Source organism: Motacilla alba, chromosome 1 (assembly GCF_015832195.1).
Source record: "Motacilla alba alba isolate MOTALB_02 chromosome 1, Motacilla_alba_V1.0_pri, whole genome shotgun sequence".
Taxonomy (NCBI): domain Eukaryota; kingdom Metazoa; phylum Chordata; class Aves; order Passeriformes; family Motacillidae; genus Motacilla; species Motacilla alba.
This window is the reverse complement of record NC_052016.1, coordinates 57,359,484-57,386,233: the sequence shown is the minus strand read 5'-3', so window position 1 is coordinate 57,386,233 and position 26,750 is coordinate 57,359,484. Positions and strand designations below refer to the sequence as shown.

Genomic DNA, 26,750 nt, shown 5'->3' with positions numbered 1-26,750 from the left:
TCTCCTGTGAGTTCATGTCTTCACTGACATGGTCGTTATTCCTCACTTTATTTGCTTTTGTAGATGCACATCTGTCACTGCAACTCCTTTTAGCCAATAAGTAACTGCTGCAAATTTTCAAAGTTACTCCCTGGGGCTAAACAGTGTCCCACAACTTTAGAACTAAGGTATTAATCTGTTAATCTAAGGTGTTAATCTAGACAAATATCCTAAAAGTGATACCTTTAGAACATGGACCTTCTGCTACACAATTAAAATCCTGCTTCTCAGTTAATGCTTGCTGTAATTTGCTCCCCATCTCCAAAAATCCAAAAATGAATTCTGAATCCACAATCTTGAACAACTCGCTTACAGATTCAAAGTGGAATGATGCTCTCAAAAGTACTCAAGACACTGACCTGTATTTGCTTTATCACTGAGCTTTCTCAGTACTTACCAGTTCAAACTAATGCTCCTAAACATGAGTTGCATGCCAGGAGCTGTCTGGACTCTCAGACTTTAGGGTTTATAGAAGTGTTTTGGGTTTTTTTTTTGACAAGAGATTCCAGATTTTTCTTATTTAGTTATACACCGGTTTGCTTTTCCTACAGTATAAGATAATTATTTATACATCAAGACAAGCAAAGTTCAGGAATTTTTACTAGTCAGTAGCTTATGTCCCAAGCAACACAGAAAAACGCACCAGAATGACATAATGAGAGAAAAGAGAAATTTCAGAGAGAGTAAAAAGAAATAAAGCAGCAGTGACATCAGATACAGGACATCTTTAATGCAGCCTAGAAAATCCAATTCTAGCAAATCTGATCTTGTTACTTTCTCATGCATATCCCAAATACTACAAAATTTACAGACTGTCAACTGCTATTAAGGCACAAAGAAGTGAAACCTAGTAGTGGTAAGGGAAATTCTTATTATTTTATTTGACCTGTTTTTAGAATTACAATATAATTATAATTTTCTTCAGTGGTTTATTTTTCTGTATTCTAATACAGGTATAAATATTTCTTAAGGTAATATTTAGCCTGCTTGCAACTTCTTTTACATATTAAAGCACTACATCTGATTGAGATGTTTTACATCCTCATTAGGAACCTTCCTTATTACCGGACTTCATATATATATATATATATATATATATATATATATATATATATATATATATATATATATATATATATATATATATATATATATATATATATATATATATATATATATATATATATATCCATTGGTAAGAATTAGTAAGGACACTACAACTCTCCAAAGCCTCTGTAACCTCAGGGATATGATTTCATCATGGTGGACTTCACTCTTCAAGTTATTGGCTGGACTTGATGACCTTTAAAGGTCTTTTGCAATCTATATGCTTCTATGAGAAACAGAACTTTTTTTTCATATCCAACTCTAAACACATTTTCCAGTAGTTCAAAATATCAGCTCAGTTTCATGTTTCAACATATTTTTTGAATGATCTCAAATATCATCACATTAATTTTTAACAGCTCACCCTTACAAGATCAGAGTCGTCCCTTTTGTCAGTTTTCTTTCCTGGTAAGGGTGAAGTCAGTGTGAATTCTTCATTTTCACTGTGGTCCATTTCAGTACTGTCAAGCCTAGGATGAATAAACATATATTTCCCATATTATTATAATACCTTGGGCAGTCAGAAAATAAAATACTAAGGACAACAATTTTCACTTAAAACATCTGTTAATAAACCAAGAACAATTTGGCAGAAGGAGCCTTTCACTGTGGGTACTATAGATATTAAGTATCACAAGCCACATCACCTAAGTCTCAAGACAAATGTTTGGATAAAAACCACATTCAATTTTCTTTTTTCACTGGAAAAGATAAGCAGCCTTTTTAAACAGAAGAGGGCGAGTTGCAAGAGATCTGTGTTTGCATACAATTGCCTACACTTTCCTATAGACATCAAAGATCCCCACAGACAGACCAGCCAAAGAACACACATCTTCCTATGGTGAGGTTTAGGCAATAAAACAGCAATTCAAATTTCCCTCTGGTTTTTGCAATTGTATTTTTATTTCAGTTTCTACAAATGTAAGCGTGGACAATAATGCCTCCTGCATATGTAAAACACTGAGATCCACAGATAAAAGGTAACGCACAAAAGCCAATACACAAGTCATTTCATTTCATCTGCAGAAGCAAGATTTTTAAATACCAGTGCACGTTTTTTTAATGAAAAGAAATATGCTATGTGTGGAAATGAAAAGTGGTATTCAAACACACAAACTCAACTCCCTGGCCTGGGCACTGCATAGTGAGTGAAAGATGTTCTATCACTCCTACAGGTGTACAATCTGTATTAACTGGGATGTAATGGGAAGCTTAGGTTTTATACCTCCTTTCAAAAGATGCAAATCTGCCTGCACATATTCAGACAGACTACACTGGAAATATTGTGCATCCTGAATCCTCCTCATCTCTTCTCTTTGTCTGGCATCTCCACCCAAAACACTAATCCCTTAAACTTAAAGGGAACTGGAGAGATCGTGAAGATGATAGAACATGTTAGGCTGTGAGTACAGCATTTTTAAAATTTGATCTCAGATTCATTTTGCTGGATATAGAGAAGAATCTGGATTCCTAGAACCTGTCATTAGCCAGTAATATAGTGCAGCATGTGAACCTGCATGACTTGTACGAAATTAACCTTTCTGCAGACTTTCCAGTGGAGAAGTATTTATTGTAAAACACTGCCCTACATTTAAAATTAATATTATATATTGAATAGTCACAGAAGTACCAAATGAGAAGTCTTAAATTCAAACATAACATTTCCTAAGTCTTGAAAGAATGTGAAACAGTAAAAAGAATACAATAGTGGAGGCTATACAATCACTCTCTGTCCATGAAAAAAAAATAGTGACAATATGACTTTCAGTTAAAAGGAAAAAATGAACATAAGATACATAAACTGATGAATAACCTATAAAACAGACACAAAATAAGCCATAATTTTAAAGACAGATAACTAGAAGATGACTTATGTAGCATTACAGTGCACTCACCTTTTCATCACACAACTAACCTAAAATCCAAAAATATTTGTCTGCGAAGTCCAGCAAAGTGCAAGACTACAGGAAGAAGTCATGCAGGACCACTACAATGGCCTACCAGTTCTTCCTGGGTGGGTTGTGTTTGTAGGATTACAGCCAGGTTCCCAGGGACTGCAGCTGTGTGTACACACACACATATACCCATATACGTGTTGGGGGGATATATCTATCTACCTAAAATACACCCAAAAAACCCCAACCTTGCCCTCAAAAAAAATTAAAACATATGAGGCTTTCCTTTTCTCCTTCAGCCAATTCTGGATGTAATTTTATTCTGGGGTTTGGGGGGTTTTTGTTTTGGAGGCTTTCTTTTTGTTGTTTTGGGTTTTGTTGTTCTTGTTTGTTTTTTGGTGGGTTTCTGTTTGGTTGGTTTTTGTTGTTTTGGGTTTTTTTAAAGAAAATTTATTTCTGGAGTTAGAAAGCCATATTCATGGTTTCAGTTATACCAATGTGGTACTGTAACCTTACTTCAATGTAAGATAAAAGAATTTTGTCTTTTACTTAGAAAACATTATAGAAGTATTCAAAGTTTCCATTACAAATATTTGAAATATCAAAGATCCTTTGTTGTCTACCAACCTCCCTTTGATCCTTCCTGGAGAGCTTGGATTTGAACTGCTGCTGGCATTGCTTACAGTTTCCATTCGTGAAGATTTGGATTGAGACTGCTTGCCTGCTGACGAAAGAGGCTTATTAACTGCTCCGAGAACATTGGCTGCTTTGGGCTGAAACCAAAAATATATTTCCTTTATTTTAAGCTACACGTTCAGATATTGTTAACATGTACTATGCTTAAAATATTCACAGCTTTCACTTTCTGCAATCATTATGTTAATTTTAACACAAAGTGATAAACATTGTCATATGAAGGCTACAACAGACACCAGAAGGAAGCTGAGGGAGCTGCAATCAAATAACTAGCTGCCACCAAAGCTGGTAATTCTTCTCTCTAGCCTTAGATTCTCTCCTCTTCTCATTGATAGTGCTGTGTGCTCACTGGACCATGCAGTCAGGCACTGCGTCACTTTGTGTGCCATTTGCTTTCTGCTGATTTATCTACCTGAACCAGTTCCCTATCTGCATCAGAAAGGCACCTGGCCCAGCGAAGCAGAAATAGCAGCACAAGGGCCCTTTCAGCAAAGGAGACATTACTGGCAACCACATTAGTTTCTACTGGGAATAAATGAGAATCTCAAAAGCCAAATACCATGGAGAAAATTCTGATGCTTCTTGAACAGATTTTAAAATGTTAGGTTTTTATTAAGTGCCACAATTTCCAGACACTGGTGAGCTTCAGGTTATTAATTTAACTGGATTATCTTTCAGACCTGCCAAATGCCTCCAGCTCATACTATCTTGGGAGAGAGCTGAAAGAGTTCAATTATTCCTAAAGAGAATGCCAAACACCCATGTACAAAAATTTTGAGTTAAAGACCATTCCCTGCATCTCTCATTATCCATCTTCTCCTTCAATATTAGATTCTAACTATGTCTGCAGTTAGTGACAGCTACAAAAAGTTCAACATGCATATCATATCAGCCATGGGTATTTCTTTTTTCAGAGCAACAGACCATGAAGTTCTGGTTATACTTTTATAGCCAGAGGGAATTTTACACTTAGAAAGATTCATTCTGCACTGAGCACAAAAAAAAAAAAAAAAATAGCATATGCTTTCCAAAAATAAACCTTGGAGAACTAAATCCAGCTTAACTATTTACTTCTATTAGTTTAGAACTAAATGTTAATCGGTGTATGCTGAAAGAGCTCAAAAGCAAAGAGATTTTCAAATTCACACCAAACTCATTGCTGTGCTCATTGCTGAGGAGGGACTAAGAGGGCCTGCACAAAGAGCTCCCCTCTTCCAGAGAATCTACACTCAAAGCCCTCCTGCCCTCAGTGTTATGTTATGCTTATATCCACTCCTAACATTCACCTAAGCCAGTCTTCCACTCGCAAAAATAAGACTCCCCAGACCAACTTTCATTTCATGTTCCTCTCATGATAGTGAAGAAACTGAAAATTCTGGTGGTCAAATACACCTCTCCTGTTTGTTACAAAGTGTCAAAATAACACAAGAAGAGCTAGAGTACTCAGCACTAGAAATTTAAACTAATATAAAAGTTAACTTAGGATTCAAAAGAATTTCAATGATGATCTATTCCAATCCATAAATGTTGACTTTTAATTTCTCAAAGAGAAATCTGCTTATTTTCCTAGCTTGCACTCCTCCTTCATTATTAAGTTACTATCTGACAGCTAATGCTTCATTAGCAAAGTTAAGGGCAATGAAGATTTCCTTCTTTCACAAGGTAACAAATTAATGTTCTTTGTCATCTAGAAACAGGATGCATTAATCCAGATGAAAACCACAGTTTGTCACTTCCTTTACCAGATAATTAACTCTATCCTAAAGAGTACCTGGGTTTAGTTTTAGTGAAGAAAGAACGCTGCCATTCGATAGAATGCACATTCTGAAGGAACAAAGTAACAAAACTGTAGAACAGTCAGTTATCTTGTAAGGTACTGTAAAATGGCATTCAGCTTTGCCAAAGATTAATGATGTGATTTTTAAAATTACTTCTGTTAGAGTTTTCCATAGCTGCCACTTTGTATGCAACATTGTAGTCTTCTGCAGTCTAAAAAGGATTGTCAACTTAAAAAATATTACGAGTTACACTGGGGTGGTTTTGGATCCTCTCCTTTCCTTTTACCCATCTCTTTCTCTACACCTAGAAACAATCTGTGCTCTTAAACATAGTGTTTAATTAATTACAGGCTAGTTTTCTTCAAAAAACCCAAAAAAAAAAAAAAAACCCAACCCCACAAAGAAAGCAAACAAAACTGTCACTCCAAAAACAAAGAAACCAGAACACAAACACAGCACGAAACCTCAACCCCCCCATACCATACCTACCTTTCCAGGGGTGAAAAAAGACTTCATTTCCGGAGGAAGATAATTTTTGGTGTTACTGAAATTCTGTAAAAAAAAAGGGGGTGGGGGCAATTACAGCAATAGTCAGTGAACGAGAGATAAACATTCTGGAGATTGCACTGAAAGATTTAATTTAGATCATTTATGCTTTTGAATTTTTAAACTAGAACAGTAATATGGGAGTAGGGCGCAAGAGAAATTGGTGTGTGCACATATATATAATATATTTATAAAAACGTATACATACATACATTTTTAACTACAATGTAGAGGGAGAAGTCCAAGGTTACGAGAAATATTCAAGAAAAACAACTGTGAATTACAACTAGCAAATATTTAAACAGACTTGTCTCAAGAAAAATTAAATGCCAAAGTATACCTTGTCAGGTTGAGTAAAATATCTGGCTGGAAGTACAGGGTCTTTAGGGGATTCCAAACTGTATGTTGTACTCTTTGACATAATGATATTCATTGCTACATCACAGACTGTATATAGTTTCTGTAAATAATAAAATTTAAAAACCAGTTCATTGAAAATCTTGACAAAAGACAGTGTATCTTGCATGCACAGGACCACAAGAAATCACAGTTCAAAAGCAATCATCTTAAATATTTAACACTAGCCTGCATCTTAAACAGTGTCTCTCAGGATACTGAAATACAGATGGTAAAAGCAAAAGCATTATGAGTCTAACAGTTGAAGTCTGATGGTTTTCATGGTCTTTCTGCACTTAAGAGTAATGCTTGCTATAGTTTTTAAGACAAAGTTAATCAAATGAGCACACACATCCCAACCACCCACTACCCAAAACACATTTCTGTGGGAAAAGCAGAAAAGGGACAAATCTGGACATGATGTGATGCAAAAAAAAAAAAAAAAAAAAAAAAAAAAAAAAAAAAAAGGCTTGATACATGCACTACACAATACCAGAGATTTCTGATGTATTTTTCTTCCTCTATTAAATTTACTCTTGCACTTTAGAAATGAAATACTAAAAAGCACTTCAGTGGAAGATTTAAACAGTAAATTTTATAGTTTCTATCGATTTAAAGTTAGTGTTTAGTAATCTTATTGAGACAGAAACAGAAGAACTGAAAACTACTACGACTCCCTTGCAAATGTGCAAGGATTGCTGAAACACAGGAAAATAACTGCCATCCAAACTAAAATAATTATTACAGTAAATGAAATATCTTTTCATACATACAATTCTATTGAAAGACATTTTGAAGTTGGTGTATAAACAAAAAGCAACTCCTTTACATTAGCAGGCCATAATTAAATGCAATTTCCAATCAAAAAGTATCACCTACTTCATTCATTTTTTGATCATCGGGTCCTTGAGCATCCTTAGTCTGTTTGATATTTTCTACCATTTTTCTGATAAAGGCATGACTGTTGTTTTCATTTTTAGCCATTAATATTTCCAGTATGAACCACAGGCACCTACAGGAGAAATACAGTATCCCACATGAACCAAAGTACAAGGGAAATTCCTTTAAAAAGCACATTTGAGAACATGATTAAGTCCAGCTTTTACTAGTATTACGAATTTGAACCAGTCTAACTCTGAGAAAGCAGTTCTTTTGGAAAAATGAAAGGAAGATTAGCAGAAGGTGAAGGGTTCCTCTACAAAATATCACAGAGTGCTAAAAAAAGCACCTATACTATTTCTCTCAATATTTTACAGAAGTAACTGGCATCATTACGCTGGACTGTGTAACAGGGTACAACAATGAATTAAAATTCCACTTAGAATACAGTTAGAAATAACACTATTAAAAGTGGTCTTACTCTTTAATGTCCTTGAGTTGTTCAATGTCCTGGACTTTGACATAATCTGGGTCATGAGCTAGAAGATGAATTGTATAAGGAACAACATACTCTGGTAGAAGTGACAACAGTTTCTCTGAAAAGCAGAAGAAAGATGCATAAAAAAATACATACCAAGAAGTATGCTTTTCTACCAAAGAGGAGAGGGCAAATCTTGAGGTCAGCATACATAAAGGTATAAACACATGTGGACCTATCATTTCTCTATGATGTTTCATTTCATGGCTGATGTGCACATGTTTCATGCGTGCAACAATTAAGATTTTATGTATCTCTCACTCAGGGCTGCTTGTTTCTAGCTACCTTGAGATACAGCTCCAGTTACCTCCTACTCCCAATCCTTTCCTCAGTTCAAAGCCTGTACTCTGAAGGACTTTGAAAAGCAGATGTGAGGATGGATCACAAAATCCATGTTGACTGCAAGATGTGAGACCAGCACAACTACACGATAAGCCACTACTATTTCTTTGGCCACTGCAGTGTGCAGCCTTGCTGTCAAGAGAACAAAGGCTTTCTGCAGGGATTTTGCAGTCAAATTGCCACAATATCTGTTTCCAGAGGAGTGGGAGGTCACATGAAAGCTGTAACAAAGTAGTAGTGCACTGAGTTTGAAAGGCTCAATCCCACCTAAACAGAGCAGCACAACTCTACTGTGACATTCAAAGCATTCAAAATATTTTCTAGCATTCTCTGAGACTTTCAGAATCCTAAGCAGGACTGTAAGAAAGTCTTTCCTCCATCATGACAATCCGAAGGCCGAGCTCCCTTGGAGATTCAAAAAGTAAAGGGTTGTTGCCAATGGCCTTCCCAGAGTTATGATCACAAAATACACTTTCTGTAAGGTAACAAAGTCCCTGATCAAACCAACACCATGTAGGGTGAACTACAGCACCTCAGAGATCATCTCCCAAGGGGCACGGACAACAGATGGACAAGGTGTACACCAAAAGTAAAAAACCCCCATTTTTCAGCAAACATCCACACTTGCTTTCTTTAGCCTGATGCCTGAGTGAAGCTGGAGGACACACAGCACACCTAAGTCACTAAACCTGTACCCTGTGCAACAGGCAAGACAAAAAGAAGGCATCCTGGTATTCCATGTATGTTGCTATGGCACAAGCATCTGATCTTTAGTGATTGTGGCAAATGCAATATCGTAGTATTGACATGACTTGAATGTACATGTGAAGGGAAGAGGGAAATTCGCAGCTCCGCTTTTGAAAAGTCACATTTTGCAATAGTATGTGCATGACCAAGTCTGGAAAATCTTCCTTCAGTAAACTCTTAGCTATACCATATTCAGTTATGAATAAGTCCAAACATCTGTAAATCATTATATACACTAATATGATTTGAAAACTATTTAAAAATACCCTAGAACACTAACAGTTTTACCTCCAATATATGTATTCATATGAGTAATTTGCTTGATATATGAGGATTTGCTTAGCAAATACACCATTATTGCAGATTTTACAAAACTAGCAAAATAATTGCCATGCGTACGTCAAGTCTTAACGTATCCCTTTCTTAGAGATCTGTATAAATAGGGGTAATGCACAGTCTACATAAAATATATATAATACATAAAATCACCCACTGTCTTTCTATTTCAAGCCATATTTATGTAATTGAAATCCAGTGTACTTAGCAAAGCATTTTTAGTGTGTTTCAGTTGACACTGCACTGTTAACTTTGAAAACATCATTTACTTCTTTTCAAGCACTGTCCCACATTTTAGCCAGCAGCTGCTCATATTACTAAACAAAAAAATAAAGATGGCAGGGAAGGAAAAGAAAATAATTGCAACTTCAGAACACTAGCAAAAATGGCTTGCCTTAGATATGTGTCAGGCAAACCAACACACTATTATTTGCAATAATTAGCAACTTCAAAAGAATGCTAATCAAGAGCTCATAAACTCAGTTTTTCAGTAACTACCTACCTTGGACAATTTCTCATATAACTATAACAATAATTCCAACTGGGTCTGGAAAATAAAATGAACTAGTTCCAGACAAAACAGGGAAAGAAAAAAAAATTGATACATATTATATTTAACCCTGTCATGACAAAAAACAGTAGGGAAAAAAAATAGAACTTTTATCTCTAATTAAAGAAGACCCCACCTGAAAGGTAGGGTGACTTTCCTACCAGCACATAAAACTACAATGTGCCAAAACCCTTCACAAGAGTCCTTTATGAGCTTTCAGGAAGAACACTCATTAAAAAAAATTATCTTTACTCTTGTAATTTTTCTGCTTACTGTCTTTCAAGTAAAAGCCCATCATGAGAACATAAAAATTCCTATGCAAGACACGTCTCTACCCAGATGAAACTAGTAAAAGATACACAAACAAAATCAGTCTCTTCTTGAGTGGCTTCCATTCTGAATAGAATTTAGAGAATTTAAGAGGGCTTAATAATTCCTGCCAGCCTATAAAAGGCCAGTGTGGAAGAAAGAGGTGTTTACTGTCGGGTACCAGTCCTCAGAAATTTTTTCTCAGGCAAGGTAAACAGAAATTTACCGTATTTTCAACAAAAGCTGAAATCCCCCCAAAATATCCAACAGATATCCTCCTCACCTGTATGAAGTTTTCGAGACAAAACATATCACAAAATCACATATTTACAGATTCAGACAAATAGCTGGAATAAGCAAAGATGCAGATTTCCAAAGGAGGTACTACCATCATTACCACCCTGAGTTTACTGCATGGCCATCACAGAGAGTGGCAGAGGGAGACACACATTTAGATATTGTGTTATATCCAGAAATGAGCTTTGGCTGAACTGCTGCAATAGGGATATTTTAGGATACAAACAATTCAAGACATTTTATTTGCTGAAAGCTCAGACTGGTACATCTGAATGGCACAAAGTTAAGACTGTAATCCTCAAAAAATCCTGCAACCTATATTTAATCCAGACTCTCCATGCGTTATAGTATATGTCAAATCAAAGGCATCACGCAATTATTTCAGCAAGAAAATAATTTATTAGGTGCACTTTGAGGTCCTTCTGAATAAAGAAAATCACACACACCTAGGTTCCTCTTAATTTCTTCCACAGATTTTTGACAGTAACTTTGCAGCATCTAGTTCAAACACATGATAATTCTTATGCTTTCTGTCTACATAATTAAAAAGAGATTTCAACTTCAACTCAAGAGGAATAGTCTTAAAATTACTTTAGAGGTGTTTGTTCAATTTATTTTTTTCTTTTTTTACAAGTTCTTGAGTGGGAGAAAAGTACCACTTTTTTCTTTAACTCTAATTATTGATACATTAAGGATTTGTCTGTAGACTTATTCTCTGATCAGAGTCTAAGGGGACTGATAAAGACTGTCTGACATAACTAATACAAAGTGATTCATAAACACAGAAGGAAGTCAGTTTTCTGACAGCGTCTCTGAGATCAGATTCACAAAACAAGTCTGGCTTAGGCTAAAAAGATTTAAAAATCCCCTTCATTTCACAGAAGTCAAACCATCAGTAATCTTTCAAAGAAATAAAAGTTTCAAAACCTCTCATTCAAAAATGCTATAGCCCTTCATAAAGGTCTACTTCTTCCTATGACTCTGTACCAGCATTGCAATACTGTATGTCTGTAGCTTTAAGTCAAAAGGACTGATTTAATAAAAGAAAAATAGCTGATATGAGTCAATATCCAGAGCACTCTCATGATCAGACGACTGGCACTGAGAAGAAAGAATTGCATCAACTCATCCTGAAGAGCCAGTAAATATAGCCAGCCCTTTGCAGGAAGAACGTAAGATGCTACTCAATACAGCAGTGCAAGGACAGTCTATTTAGTACAGCATTTATGTATTAAAGTTACTTATTAGTAATTGCTGAAGTAAAATTAATCATTGTCACTTCACTTAGAACATTATTACCATTATTAAGTTCAAATAGTACACATAATTGCCTTGGAAAATTACTTCACTTCCAATATATTTAGGCATAAGCATTTGCACAGTTTTTAACAGAACTCAAAGACCTCAGCAGCACCTGTTAAAAAAAAATCAAAATAAAATCTGGACAAAAGAAAACCTGAAAACTTTCAGTTTGCATTAGACATCTCTAAATGAAATTTACAGTGGTTCTGTTTTTTAAAAACAGACAACTATCAATTTTTCAGTCAATTCACATTTATATTTGAACTACAGCACTTGTAGCAAAAAGTTACTTCTATTCTCTTACCACTAACTGCTGCATGTTGCTTCAGATATTCCCTTCTGACATTTATGTTCTTCACAAGGCACTGCCTAGCATGAGCTCTTCTCTCTTTCACGGGATCTTTTGCACACAGTGCACAAATTGCCATATATTCTAGTGGCAGCCGTAGTCTAGAAAGGCCTTTGTGAAGTTTCTGAGCAAATATTTGTCTCACTTGGTAACATTCATCCTATTAAAAAAAAAAAAAAACAAAAACAAAAAAGATAACAGTAAACTTTTCTTAAAGCAATATAAACTGTAAAATAAAGCACGGAAGCTCCGGTAAATATGCTAAAACAAATTAGACCTTGAAGCCACTGAAACATAGGAATTGCAAGAATGTTTTTTTTAATGCCAATTCAGAGCAATTTAATTGAATTAATCAGCTGAAGCTTCCTTAAAGCTCAGAAGAAGAGCTAAGGTTCAAAAAATGTGCAGGAAGATATCACACTCAGGACCCAAGGCCTAATTTAGCATAGTACTAAGGCATGGAGTTACTGAAACTGTTCACAGTTGGGTCACTTGCTTTGTAAAGCCAAAGTCAAAGATCTGCACAAAAACATTTCAGCCGCCAGTAACCACCATCATGTTCATTTTGCTGCTACGATTTCACACATTTTCATCAAGACATTAATATTAAAAACTGAATAAAACTCAACAGAATTACCAGATGAGGTGAAACACCAAAGAGAGTACCAAGCATTTCCATTATACTGTGGAAACCTATGCACTACAACTGACCGTGTGTTTAACAACTGCCAAACAACACGAAGTAAAACAATACGAAGGCAGCAATTGTAGTTCTACAGCTTATAAAGCAATGTGTTCCCAGAAAAGGCATGAAGTTTAAATTTTTTTTATATGAAAATAACCTACATACACCATTTAAGACATGACAAACCATTTCCCAACACAGGACAAGGAAGCTTAACAGAAACACATGTAGAAAAGACTTTGAAGAACACATACAGAAAAGCTTAAGGTAAACAAGGTTACCAAAATAGCTTGGCACATTTAACCTGCCAAAAAAAGGTCAAGAGGAAAGATTTATCTCTAAATACAAAGAAAAAATGTTAACAGGAGTAAGCAGCTATTTTAGTCAAATGACAGCTCTGAAGTCAAAGGATTGAAGAGGGTTTCCAGTTATCAGTCAACTGGAAGTGCAGAGCCAAAACCTAGCCACTGGAAACACTGGCTCTGCTAAATTTGCAAATGGCATCTAAAGAGATCACATATTAAATAAAACAATCTTTCCTCTAACTCCACCAAGAATGAAATTGAGAAGAAACTTTTTTTCAATCAAGCCCCATTTTCTCCTTTCTGTGCTTCAAGCAATATTCCCCCCTCTGTGGACTGAAACTCTGAAACATTTGCTGTAGCCAGAGCTGAAGTAACCCAAGCCCACAAACCCAAACCATGAGATCCGCTCACCATCTCTTGTCTCCTTACAGCAAATCCACCCCCACAGGAGGCTAAGATAGAGCCCTCTTTTCCCTCCCCAGTATCACCTAAGTCTAAGCCTTTAGGAAGCTCAGAAGACATGGATGCCTTGTTACTGTTTCAGCAGGGAAGCATCTTTGTTTCAGAGGACAAGGGAGGTAGAGTTGGTTGCTACTGATGCTATTGTGTGGCCAATTGGAATGATTGTAATTTCTTTATCATTTAATATTAAGAATAACCTTAAATTTGACTCGGTTACACTAGCTCACTAAGAAGGTATGCTATTTTTAACAGCATACACGAACTCCATAAATTATTCCAATTTTATACATCTACACCTCTGAATTTAATGCCAATTCATCACAAGTTCACCATTTAAAAGCATTAAAAAATACATATTTGCAAAACATACACCACTCAGACACAACTCTGATTCATCAATTACAACACCTTAAGTTAACAAAGAAAACTGAAAAAGCTTTGGGATTGATTTAAACAAATGAAACTTATGCAATCTACAAGACTTATTCCAAATACAATTAAATTGTATTTTCAACAGCAAAGCTTATCAGATCTTAAATCTGATCCTAAAGCTTGTTAAATGCTGACATACGATTCTCAGTTACTTTTCACTCTCTTTCAATATGAAGCTCTGTTGACATCAAAATTTGTTCTGGAGATCACAGAAGTTAGCTGCTGGTAGGCTTTTAAGATGTTGCAAACACACATGCAACTTATTTTACAATTACTAAAACTACATGCATTTCATCATCATAAAGCCCCTGTTTACCAGTGCCACTTTCACACAGCAATCAGTGGCGAAATTTAATTATGTGTTCTGCACTCCAATCATTACACATTACAAAACGGCAGCATCAGAGGGAAAAAAAAAGTGCCAGCACAGAACCTCAGCAGAACCTGTGCAATCAGAGGCCTTAGAAAGGAAGATTTTTCCTGTTGTTTAATCTGTTTTCTGATCTGCCCACTTAGAGAATCTTTGCTGTGAATTAAATAACACAAAACTAGAGTTGGCCTTGATGTCACCTGATTTGTGGCTAGACTTGAAAGTGTTAATAATAAAAAAAAACTTTCAGAGTATTCAGTATTTACCATCAAGAAATGGATTCTAATACTAACCACTCTAAGTATTAACATATATGTATGCATATGTGCACATGCCAAATCTCAAAAAGAAAAATCAGTACCCCTTTTAAGTGAAAAAATCATTAAAACCATTACAGCTACTCTGCATCTGAGCATCTCCACTGAGAAAGTAAGAAAGGAAATTGGAGAAGGCCTGAAAAACATCTAGAAAAGTTACTTGTAAGTATTCAAAAACCATTAGGAGCTGCAGTGAAAATGAAAGGCAGAATTCCTGACCTGACAGAGCTTACAACCTAAATTCTGGAAAACAACTTACAAAGTCAGGAAAAGCAAAGAAGTATCAATAAATGAAGAGGGTAAAGTAAAAGAAATTATACTACAAAGGAACAAACAGATTCTCCTAGAAGCAATGATAAAGCATATGGATGTCCAAAGGGAGGGGATTACAGACACCCAACACGGCTTTACAAAGGACAAATCATGCCTGACTGGTCTAACCTTTAACAATGAATGTGCAAATGGATAATGGATGAGCAACTGATGTCATCCACCTGGATTTCTATAAGGGCTTTGACACAGTTATACACAACATTGCTGTCCCTAAATTAGAGCAGTATGGGTTTCAGAGATGGACTAGTCAACTGATAAGAAACTGGCTGGATGGCCATGTCCAAAGAATTGCAGTGAAAAAAAATCAATGTCCAAATGGAGATCAGTAACAACTAGTGTGCTCAGGGGGGAATACTGGGACCAGCATTGTTCATCTTTGTTAATTAAAGAGATAGGAGGGTTGAGAACACCCCTCAGCAAGCCTGTGGATAACAAGCCAAGTGGTGCAGTTGATACACTGGAGGGAAAGGCTGCCATCCCGAGGAACCTTGACAGGCTTGAGGATGGGGCCCAGGGGAACATCAGGAGGTTCAAGAGTCCCAAGTGCAAGGTCCTGCACCTGGCTCCAGGCAATCCTCAGTATCCATACAGCTGAGGGATGAAGGGATTGAGAGCAGCCCTGCAGAGGACTGCGGTCATTTGTGGATGAAAAACTGGAGATGAACTCACAGCCCAGAAAGCCAACCATGACCTGGGCTGCATCAGAAGGACAGTGGCCAGCAGGGTCAGAAAGGGGATACTGTGCTCTCATGGGACCCCCATCTGGAGTGCGGTGTCCCGTTCTGGAGCAATGGTTTTAAACTGAAAGAGGTGAGGTTTAGATTGGAAGTATGGAAAAAGATTTTCTTTACCATGAGGGTGGCAGGACACTGGAACAGGTTGCCCAGAGAACTTGTGGACACCCCATCACTGGAGATGTTCAGGGCCACGTTGCATGGGGCTTTGAGCAACCTGTTCTAGTGGAACATGTCCCTGACCACAGCAAGGGAGTTTTATGAGATGATCTTTATGGGTTCATTCCGGTCCAAAGTATGCTATAATGCTACAGTAAAATGTGATACTAACTGGCTTATAAATGTTGAGAACCCTATCATTTTCTAATTTGAATTTTATCTCTCAAAATTCCCTTTTGAAAATTCAGGGAAGGTAAGCATTAGACAAAAAAAAGGTGACAACACATCTGTTAGAATATCCACAAACAGTTAAGACTGTTATAGCTGGAAAATAAGTTACAAAAGTGAGAGATGGAGGAGAGCAAAGGGCCTTCACTTTAACATACTGAAAAAAAATCAAAACAATGAAGCAAAATTCTGATAGGAACTACAAGGTTAACATTTGCAATAAAGATTTGCCACAGGAGGGAAATGACTGAAGAAATGAACAGATTTTGATCACTGGGTTCACAAGAAAACAGAACATGCAAACACTACATTGGCAAGGCTAGTCTGGCATGACATTATCCAGCTTGAGTATCCTTTCTGGAGCAGAGACAGAACTTATTTGTCATTACACTGACTGCCTATTTTTGTCCCGACTTATTTTGTTCTGAACTGTAAAAATCTTTATAACTCATTTTGAGACAAGATTAACGTTTCTGTTCACTTTTGGAATAGGAAAGCTGAAAAGTATCAGACTTTGCTTTGGGTGGAAAGACCTCCCGTTATTACCACTGAATTCCTGCTGTAGTTTTGCTAGATTTCATCTGCTTAAGTAGTTTAAAGCTTTGTTCCATTTCCCTTGTTTTTCATAGCATTTGGGAACTAAGGGCTCCTTTTCATAGGCACACAGAAGCTTAAAATTCACATAAACATAGTTAAAACAATATACAAGCCTAATAGGGACTATCTTACTCTGGTAAAGGAATGATTTTTCTAGCCTAACAGTAACCAACTCCAAGCAACTTTAGAAGCTAAAAAAGATACTCTGTATGAAAGAAAACAATATCCACACAGGAGCCATACTCCATATTTGCTAACATTACAATTCAATTTCAAGTCTTCCAACATTTAAAATGGTTTGCAGCTTTTAAAGCTTTAGCTGGACACAGGAATTAAAATCTAAAATGGCCTATCATTATTGCTGCAGATATCTTCTGGACAGTATTCCTTGCAGAGGATTTCTTGACTTCTGGAAAGCCAGGAGAATACCAGCAGCTACACAAATAAAACCAATAGAAGTCCCTTCATGACCACCTTACTCTTGGGGTATGAATCAATTTCTGTACAATTTGCTATGCCTACAAGCCAGAAATAGAGAGGTCCCTACATCTCTACTTAAAATTTAAAAGTTATTTCCTTACTATGGGCTCACAGGCAGAAGTTAAGGATGAAAATTCCAGCATCTGCTAAGGAATATCTCCCTATTTCTTCTAATATTTGAAGGACGCTAATTATTTTTGCAGATCTCTGCATTCCAAATATATTCTACCCAAGTATTGAGAAACCAAGGTCACTGTTTTCACCACAGTTCAATATACTTTACATCATCTCATTTTAGCTTCTAGTAATGTTATAATGCAGCTGGGGTATTACTTAAATACATACTGCATTTTTTAGTTTATCAGTATTCTAACATTTGACTACTCTAAGTCAGTATTTCCCCAATGGACAGCCCAGTACTGCAGATCTAATTCTCATCCCCAATGAGTTTTCAGGATTATGAAATTTCATGCCAAGGCTAAATATTTTGCATAAAACCAGATTCGCAGAAATATTCATAACATGCAGAACAACTATATACTCATACATCTGCTGATAATCAACAACTCCAACAAATTTCCTTACATTTATGGCTAGTGCACACAGCTGGTATTGTTCTAAGGTGATGATTTCGTGGTAACAAGGTTCTTGTGCCAACTTCACAATAGCATTCCCTGCAGCCAGCCTCAAGCGAGACATGTCAGGTTTACTGAAAAACAAGCACATGGATTGTGAAGGTTCATTAGTAAAAAAAAAAAAAAGTAATTATTTGACTTAACTAAATCTAGTAAGTTTGCATCACTGAAAAACAAGTACTTCAAAGGAAAGAAGTTTCTGTGAACTTAGCCACCCCTATGCTAGCAGAAGCAATTTCAAACCAAAGTAATTTTCATGGCACCATCTTTTACAGCCTATTCCCACTTACCGTTACCTGGTCCCAACCCTGGCAATAAAAATTTTCCATCAAACTTCCTAAAAGTTCCACAGGGGTGTGAAACAATTCTAGCTTTGCATTGAGTGAGGACAGTCCATACTATCCCTCAGAGACCACATCTAGCAGTAAAATACTTCTGTTCAGCTTGCTGGTTCCCCTTCAGTAGGAGAGTCCTGCCAAAGAAGAAGCCAGCCCATTTCTAGTCCCCAAAGTTGCCAAACTTTTCTAGCTCAAAATCCATGCTTCAGGTAAACATCAATTAAAATTAATTAGACACTAATACATGACTAAGTGAATTTTATTTGAAGACAGTAGCAAAATGTCTTTTGAATGCAACCACTGAAAATGTTGTATTTTAGATGTGTGGCAAATTTTCTACAGCACAGAACTATGACATTCTAAACTCCAAAAGGTTTTTAATAATTTTTCTCTTGGTGAGCATTAGTTTAAGAAAAAAATACAGACGGTATTTCAAGAAAATCTCAATTCAACTTCATATCTAATGTCGGTACTTTCAGCAACTGCTAGCATCCTCTGATACAGATATAGTCTTATCTTATGCTTAGTATAGACTAAAATCAAAATCCTACTACAAAGACACGCAAGATTAAACCTAGCTGTTCTACCTAACCACAAATAGAAAATTTGTATAATCTTGAATTTTGTAGGACTGTTTATGACTTATAAAATTAAAAAGAAAGACTTGGAAAGGACAGTTGAGATACTGCTTATTGATTGAATGCAATATTAAAAAAAAACCCCAAGACTGGTGAATTTAACCTACACATGAATATCTCAAAGAAATCAGTTGCTGATTTAAAAGCAATTCAAGAAAGTCATCAATCCTACTACTTCAAAGTGTGAAGGATGAACAAGAGAAGGGATTTGTTGTCCAAATGGGACCTTGCCTTCACCTGGCACTCCAGGGTGAACAATGCTTTGAAGTAAAAAAAAAAAAAAAAAATTCTCTTACAGCGTCATTGAAGGGTAGAGTTGTGTAGATTTCAAGAGACATAGGGGCAGAGTCACTTTTAGGGCTGATGAGGGCAATAACACCAAGAAGAATACAACATGACTGATGGCCTCAACAGCATCAAAGGCTCCTGAGCCCTGCCACTTTCACTTGATTATTCAATTATGTTTAGCAAATTATTAAACACTGTTTAAAAGACAAGTGCAAGCCATGAACACTGAAATTGACTCACATGGAATGACCTCATATCAAGTTCAGTGTAAAAGGTTATGTTCTGTACCGAATGGACACTTTTACTCTTTTCAAAGCCTACTCCAAGTCAGAAGGAGCAGTATCAGGTTTGCACAGAAGGGACACAGTAAGCATTGCCAGAAAGAAGATATCCTTATTGCACTCAATGGGTGAAGAACAAAGGTCAGGAAGTGTCAGCAAGTTCCATGCAGAACTAACAGGCCTGAAACATCATCTCCTCTGCTCCAGCTTTTGAGAGTAATTGTTAATGTAGGCAGAACAGGTCACACAGAGAAAATGGACTGGCCCTTCTGCTGGTTTGGAGCTTTCTTGAAAAGCAATACCGAGAATCACAAAATAATTATTACATGTCCTGTCAAAAGGGCTCTTGCCTCATTCAGCAGTGGGTGCACATTTTCCCTAGTCTTCCTTTTGTCACTTATTAGAGAAGCTCTTCTGGTTGCCTTTGTTACCTCTCACTAGATTTTATCCCAGTTGGGATTTGGCTTTCCTGTCTGTATCTCAGATGGTGTTCCCTGTATTTCTGCCAGATTACCCACCTCTACTTCCTCCTTCTGTATACCTCATACCATAGAATAGCTGGGGCCAGAAGGGACTGTTAAAGCTCATCCAGTCCAACCCCGTGCAATGAGCAGGTACTTGGAGGCCCGTCCAACTTGACTTTGAATGTTTCTAGGGACAGGGCAGCTATTACCTCCCCGAGCATCCTGTTTCAGTGTTTCACCACCTTCACCACAAAAAAAAAATTCTCCCTTCTATCTATAGGCTCCCTTTAAGGAGCTGACAGGTCTTGTGACTGACAGGTCACAATAAGACCCTTCTCTTCTCCAGGCTGAACAACTCCAAATCACTCTGTCTTTCCTCACAGAAGTGCTCCAGCCCTCTGATTGTTTTTCAGACCCTTCTCTGAACATGCTCCACCAGGTTCATGTGCTTCCTGTGCTGAGAACCCCAGAGCTGGATGCAGTACATTGTGTGGGGTCCTACCCTCAGAGTGAGCTAAAGAGGCAGAATCAAATCCCTTGACCTGCTAGCCACGCTTCTTTCGATGCAGCCCAGGACACAGCTAGCTTTCTGGGATGTAAGCACACATTGTTGGCTCATGTCCACCCTTTCATCCACCAGTGTCCCCAAGTACTACTCTTCAGGGCTGTTCTCACTCCCTCTTTTTGTGTTTGAATTTTGCCAGGAGGACCTTGCTCATCCAGGTACAGTTTGCTGAAGTATCCATCTGCTTTTCAGCAGTGATCATTCTTGAGTACTGAAGGGTGATTTTTGAATACTAGGTAATTAGCTTTCTTAGGCCCCTCTACCCTCCAGGCCTTATCCAATGGGACCCTTACAAGCACATTCTTGTAGAGACCCAAGACTGTTCTCCTGAAGTCCAGTCCAATCTTGCCTTCTGGCCCCCTTCTTGTCTTCAGGATTTTGAACTTCACCATCTTAGGGTCATTATAGCCAAGGCTGCCTTCAACCTTCCCATCCCAGTGAGCCCCTCCTTGTTGGCATGTATGAGGTCCAGCAGAGAGCCTCTCTTCATTAGGTCCTCTACCAGTTGTGTCAAAAAGTTGTCATTGATGCTGCCCTGGATTGTTATGCACTGCTGTGTTGCTCTTGCAGCAGATATCAGAGAGGCTGAATTTCCCCACGAGGGCCAAAGACTGCACACATGAAGTCGTTTCCAGCTGTTTAAAGGCTTCATCCACTTCCTCTTCCTGGTCAGGGGTCCCACAGCAGACACTCACCACAATGTTACCCAGAGCAATCTGCTCTTCAATCTTAGCCCATAAGGTCTCTATTGGCTCGACATCCATCCCCAGGCAGAGCTCCAAGCTCTGGGGTTGAAGGGTTACCTCCACAGCAACATCACATGTCACTGCAGCTTTTTCCCTGCCCTGAAAGGCTCCCTTCCTAGCCCTACATTAATTTGATTTAAAAATGAAGAACTGATCACATCACTATATAAAGTTTCTACTTTGTATAATTACTTTTTGAGTAGAAAAGGAGTGGGAAAATTAAATTTCTGAAACATGCACAGTAAGGAATCATCATGAAAAGACACAGGGTCTACAGAACTGATTAAATCACTAACTACTCCATAAGCAAATCACGTGCTCTAAGGAGTCATGCTGAAAAGCTAAATTACTGCCACTCAACTCCGTGGCAGCTGCCATGAATGGTCACATTACAGAACTTAAAACTATAAAACAATTGTTTACAAAGAACTTTACAAAGAACAGTTGCTACAAAGATAATATACTAGACAGCTCTCAGGTTTGCAATTTTGCAAACACAATATGGTTCTATCTGCATAACTACTGTATAACATTAACTCTACCTGAAAATCAGAACTTTTTTAAACACACTGGCACAATCTACCCATGCCTTAATGGCTTTTGTAGACATAAATTTTCAATGTTTAGCAAGCAATAGCAGCTGACAACTTGTCACTTTTCCTACCACAGAGAATTAAGAAGATACCCAGACAAACAAGTTGTCTATCAGTCACCTAAAAGGTAAATTATTTATTGAGATTTAATCCTGTTTACACATTTCCTTCTTGCTTTCACTTTTAGAGACCTCAAGGTAGATCAGCCTGCCTCCAAGCAGAAGTGTCTTGTGTACTAAGTATTTCCACCTGGTTTATACAACACACTATTATTCCTTATTAGAAAGCCCACACAGCAATTGGTACACCAGGAACAGCAAGCTGCATAAAAAATTAAAACCAATTTTCAATGGGAAGGAGGAAGTTGCACAGTTTATTCCTACTATATGAGTAATGGCCTATTGAAGGGATAAATAAAAGCAAGAATATAAAAACCTAAAATTCAGCTGTGTGTACAGTGTTACAAAACCCAAGACTCAGCAAACTTACACAGGAACCAGCCAAGCTTACTATCACATCTTATGAAATAAAATGTATAAATTGTTAAGCAGTCTAGCAGAATAGTTTACAAACTACTTCAATTAAAACTCTCCCCTCACTCCATCATCACAGACATGAAAACATTACCATCTGGTACATACCTTATTTTCCCCTGCTCTGTTAAATCTCCATCACTGTGTAATATTGTTGTTAGCAGTCTCAGAGTAGAAGTACCTGACTTGCTGTGGTTGTTCTTCATTCCTAGCAACCATCGAACCATCATCTTGATGGCCTGAATCTGAAAGAAAAAAAAATTGATACCAGAAAATCAAAGCATATATTAAGCCTCATTTTTTAAATACTCTTTGTCTTAATTTAATCACATAGTATTTTTTTTCCAAGTGCTTTTTTGCTGGCACAAACATAAGTCTGTCAGGACTGCAAAACATTATTTAACTACTGAATAACCAGAAATACTCGCACTAACCAGCAACTTTTCAGTGAAAGTCTCAAGTATGTGTTACAGCAAATAAAAATTATACATTTAGTAAAGTTTGAGCTGCTTCTTCTATAAGCAATTACACACTTTATCCTTTAAAAACATTTTCTTAATTGAGCTTACGTCCATTAAATACTGTGAAATAGGCTAAACAGTTTATACTTACTAAGAAAATGTTACTGGATCAAAAAGCAGAACACATTTTTATCTTTATATATTCCTATAATTCACAGAATATTCTGAGTCAGAAGGGACCCACAAAGATCAACAAGTCCAGTGAATGACCCATGGCAACTGAACCCATGACCTTGGCATTAAATTCCTGTGCCCTATATATTCTCTATTTATCTATGTCATATCTGAGTTTAAATTTAAGACATGTACTAGAAAAAACACTTAACAGACACCTTGACTGTTAGCAAACTGTATTATGATAACTTACCCTGGTAAAGAATACTTTTTTCATAGCTATTTAAAGAAAAGCCTCAAAGTCAGGGAGGGATAACTTGGTTTTGTCAATGGAAACATCAAGTGTTTTTAGGCAAGCTTCTGCCAGTATGCAGAATCCAGCAACTATCATGAAACACTGAATAATTTCTTAGGTGAAAATAAAACATCGATTTAGAGATCAAGTTTGTTTTAGTATTTGAATCCCTTTATCCTTTCATTTTCCTTGCATATGACAGGAGAGACAATAAAGAAAACAAAATAGAGTATCTTCCTATAGCAAAATTAAAATGCTCATCTAAATCACATAGATTTTCTTTTGTGGGAAAAAAAATGGAAACCAAAAATAAAACAAAACCAAAACAAAATACTGAACTCCGAAGATCAAAACCCAAAAGCTTTAGAAAACTTCCACTTTTCGTACATGGTAACTTCAAATATTCTCATTAGTGGGAAAAGCAACTCTAGTAACTTTTATATAAACATTCACAATATGAACAAATTAAATTTATCATAGCATAATTGATGTACTCCTTGCAACGAACTGACCAAAACAGTCCCATCAGATCTCAGTTCTAGGATTATCATTTCCATGTGAGTTTAGTTTTTAGGACTATAGTCCACTTGCTCCAGCTTATTGGCTAACACCAGTAAGCTGTAGGATGTCTGTCACTCCAGAACTCAAAATGCAAATGGAATCTGAGGAGTAGAATTTGTCTTGCCCTCACTTTCCAAGAGTCTTCCACTGGAACAGCTCTAAGTATCCACCAGAAGATTTTAATAGCATCAAACCCAATATAATAATTGTAATGTAACAATAATGGCATCTGATCTTTTCACAGCTCACAAATTCAGTTTCTTCATGTCATAACCACGACCTGTAACTGTTAGTGCCTGCCATTTGTTGGGAGGATGGAAATATGACAGCTCTCCTTGGTCTTCAAATAAATTACACATTCAGCCAGCGAACAGACACAGCTTATCTTGTCCCCTGACCAATTTCAATTTCAATCTTTGCTCCTAGTAATTCCCTCCACAGTGTCTTTCCCCCAGTTTTATTATCCAAACCTATTCTAGTCTTCCTTCCATGTAGTCAAGTCCTAGTCCAACCTCCTTCAGAATTTTTGTCTGACCCCACTAGCTTCCCTATTTCTTTGCTGGTGTTAATGATGTTATGGTGACATTCCAGCAACCATTCAGAATTAAGCATTCCTATGAGATTAGTACAGGGCATGAGAATTCCCCCAGTCACTACTACAAATTACCCAAAGACTAAGTTAAACATGACATGAGTTTGGACTGCTGTCATATTTTAAATTCTCCCTTTTCAACCAAATTGTGTAGCTATTAAAGGATAATTCCAGTTGGAAAGAGTGTCCTACTCAAAGGAAGGTCAGCTATGAAATCCCACCACATTGGTCTCAGTTTTATGCACTGTGGTGTCGAAAGCCCTCCAAGAATGAAGACTGCACAGGCTCTCTTGGCAACCTGCAACCTCTTGCAACCTGTTGCATTGTCTGACTGTTCTCAGCCCTTTCCTTATATTCAGTCTGAAGTTCTTGTTTCAATTCGTGCTCCACGAGCCTAGAATTCTCCTCCAAGATGAAAAATTATTTTACACAACATGAAAAGATAAGAAAGCGAAAATGAGACAGAGCCATATCAAAGACAACACTGTCTTCCTACTACATCACCATTATGGCAGCAGCTGGCTAAGGTTTCTACTGCCTGAGGTTTCAGAGCCACAAAGACTGCAAGTTTGTGCAGTGGTGAAAAATGAAACAAAGCCCACTTCGAGCATAGTTAGAGAAACAGTATTCAAAATCTTATATTCCAGTGATATGGAAGGAAACAAGAAACATCACTGCTACTACACAAGTCTCAATCTGCTGCATGGTGCACAGTACTCATTACAGGTCACTGCCAAGAGAGATAATTGCTTTGGAACTCAAGTGCCCAGCATCAGAATTCCAGTCCAACTCATACAATCATTAATCCAATTCATAGTTAATACTGTACTGAAACATTTCTCTGCAGAGAGCCTTTCACAGAAGGTGTAGCCAAACCTTTGGATAACCAAAACGAAGGTTATCCTCTGTCAGTCCACATCTGCTAGGCTGGACAATACTAAAATTTAGTTTTCAGCAGCCCTCCCCACTTTCAGACTCTAACCTGCTAGTTTGAAAATCCCCACTAGATATATAATAATGTTACAAAAGGAAAAAGTGGCTTGAAAAAACAGCGAAGAAAAGTACACTATCAGAGAGAAATAATTTATAAACTAATGGCATTGTCTGGAGCATACATTAAGTTTAAACTCTGCAGTAGTAATAAATGATAATTAAATTTGCAAATCAATTTTCACAATAGCCTGTATTCACCTGCAAATAAATTCTTACAGTTTCCAGGCTTGGCTTCAACTGCAAATTGCCTTAAGAATTTCTGCAGGTTAATTCCCTTCCAAATAGCCAAATGTATGAGAAGTTTTATCAATACAAATGTACATTTTAGAGAGTTATTACAGCTTCACAAATTATTTATAATAATTAAGAAAAACAATTAATATTTATTACTTCAAGTTACATGTATAATCACTCAAGTGAAATCATGTCTATTTAAAATTAGCACTTCATTAAATTAAAACAAAGGTGCATTCTTTTAATAATTTTTGGAGTATACTGTGTAACTATGGAGTTGCACAAACATGAAAAATATCCTTTGTGGAGTCAAAAAACTAAAAGCAACAAATCAACTTCAAAAAAAGCCAAACCTTTCCAGTAATGTGTTCTGTACCAAACTGCAAAGCAGAATACTTACTAACCTAGCAAAAAAGAAGGTCGGCTGGAAAGGGCGTAACAATTTTGAGAGAATGCAAAGAACTTTTTTAAACCAGAGCCGCTCTACTCAGAAGACATTAGAAACTGAACAACTGATATAACATAGAGCATACTATAAAAGGCAAGCATCTCATTCTGAAAGAAGTCAAAGCAAAAATCTATCCCTGCTCTGAAGGGCATTTAAAAACCAAATACAGATATAGAATATATTTTTCACATTGTGACTCTATTTCTAATTCTTTGAAAAACTGACAGTATCTCTTACAGAGTACAGAAAATGTAATAAACTTACTCCAAAATAAGAAAAAGCTCGAAATGACATTTTTAAGTAAAGTAAAACAAACCCCCCACCATTTTAAAGTGATTTTCTTTCTTAAATCCAGGTTTTTCTCTAATACACATTGCAAACATAGAAAAATAAACAATGTAACAGATTTATTCATTTGAAGAAACTGACAAATCCAAACCCCATTTTTTCTTCTTCCAAAACAACACTGAATGTTTCTTGGAATGGCATAAAAATTCAACAGAAAAAGGAAAGACTTTTAACAAAATTTCTATAGTATTTAACTCCTACTGAAGAGGGGGGGAAAAATAATTTTACTTAAAGTAATCCAGCTATCATCATCACAGTCAAATGTCAGAAAACAAAACTACACCTATAAAGAGCTTATATAAAAACTTAATGAAGTGTGTACATAAATTTAGGCATAAAATAATAATTTAAAAAT

The 26,750-nt window shown here is 36.7% G+C and overlaps 1 protein-coding gene across 4 annotated transcripts in view; it reads right to left on the bottom strand.

Annotated features, from left to right (window-relative positions):
• PDS5B (PDS5 cohesin associated factor B) overlaps nt 1–26,750 on the bottom strand; it is a 102,394-nt gene that overhangs the window by 9,615 nt on the left and 66,029 nt on the right. For 2 of the 4 annotated variants that reach the window (XM_038159750.1, XM_038159768.1), the window contains exons 23-31: nt 22,398–22,534; nt 17,794–17,917; nt 12,062–12,266; nt 7,818–7,932; nt 7,337–7,469; nt 6,402–6,521; nt 6,005–6,067; nt 3,669–3,814; nt 1,517–1,616 (exon numbers count right to left, since the gene is read on the bottom strand). In XM_038159750.1, coding sequence (XP_038015678.1) covers nt 1,517–1,616; nt 3,669–3,814; nt 6,005–6,067; nt 6,402–6,521; nt 7,337–7,469; nt 7,818–7,932; nt 12,062–12,266; nt 17,794–17,917; nt 22,398–22,534 — 1,143 coding nt within the window. Of the gene's footprint in view, nt 1–1,510; nt 1,617–3,668; nt 3,815–6,004; nt 6,068–6,401; nt 6,522–7,336; nt 7,470–7,817; nt 7,933–12,061; nt 12,267–17,793; nt 17,918–22,397; nt 22,535–26,750 lie in introns of all 4 variants that reach the window. The other 2 variants (XM_038159740.1, XM_038159758.1) reach the window with 1 other exon arrangement.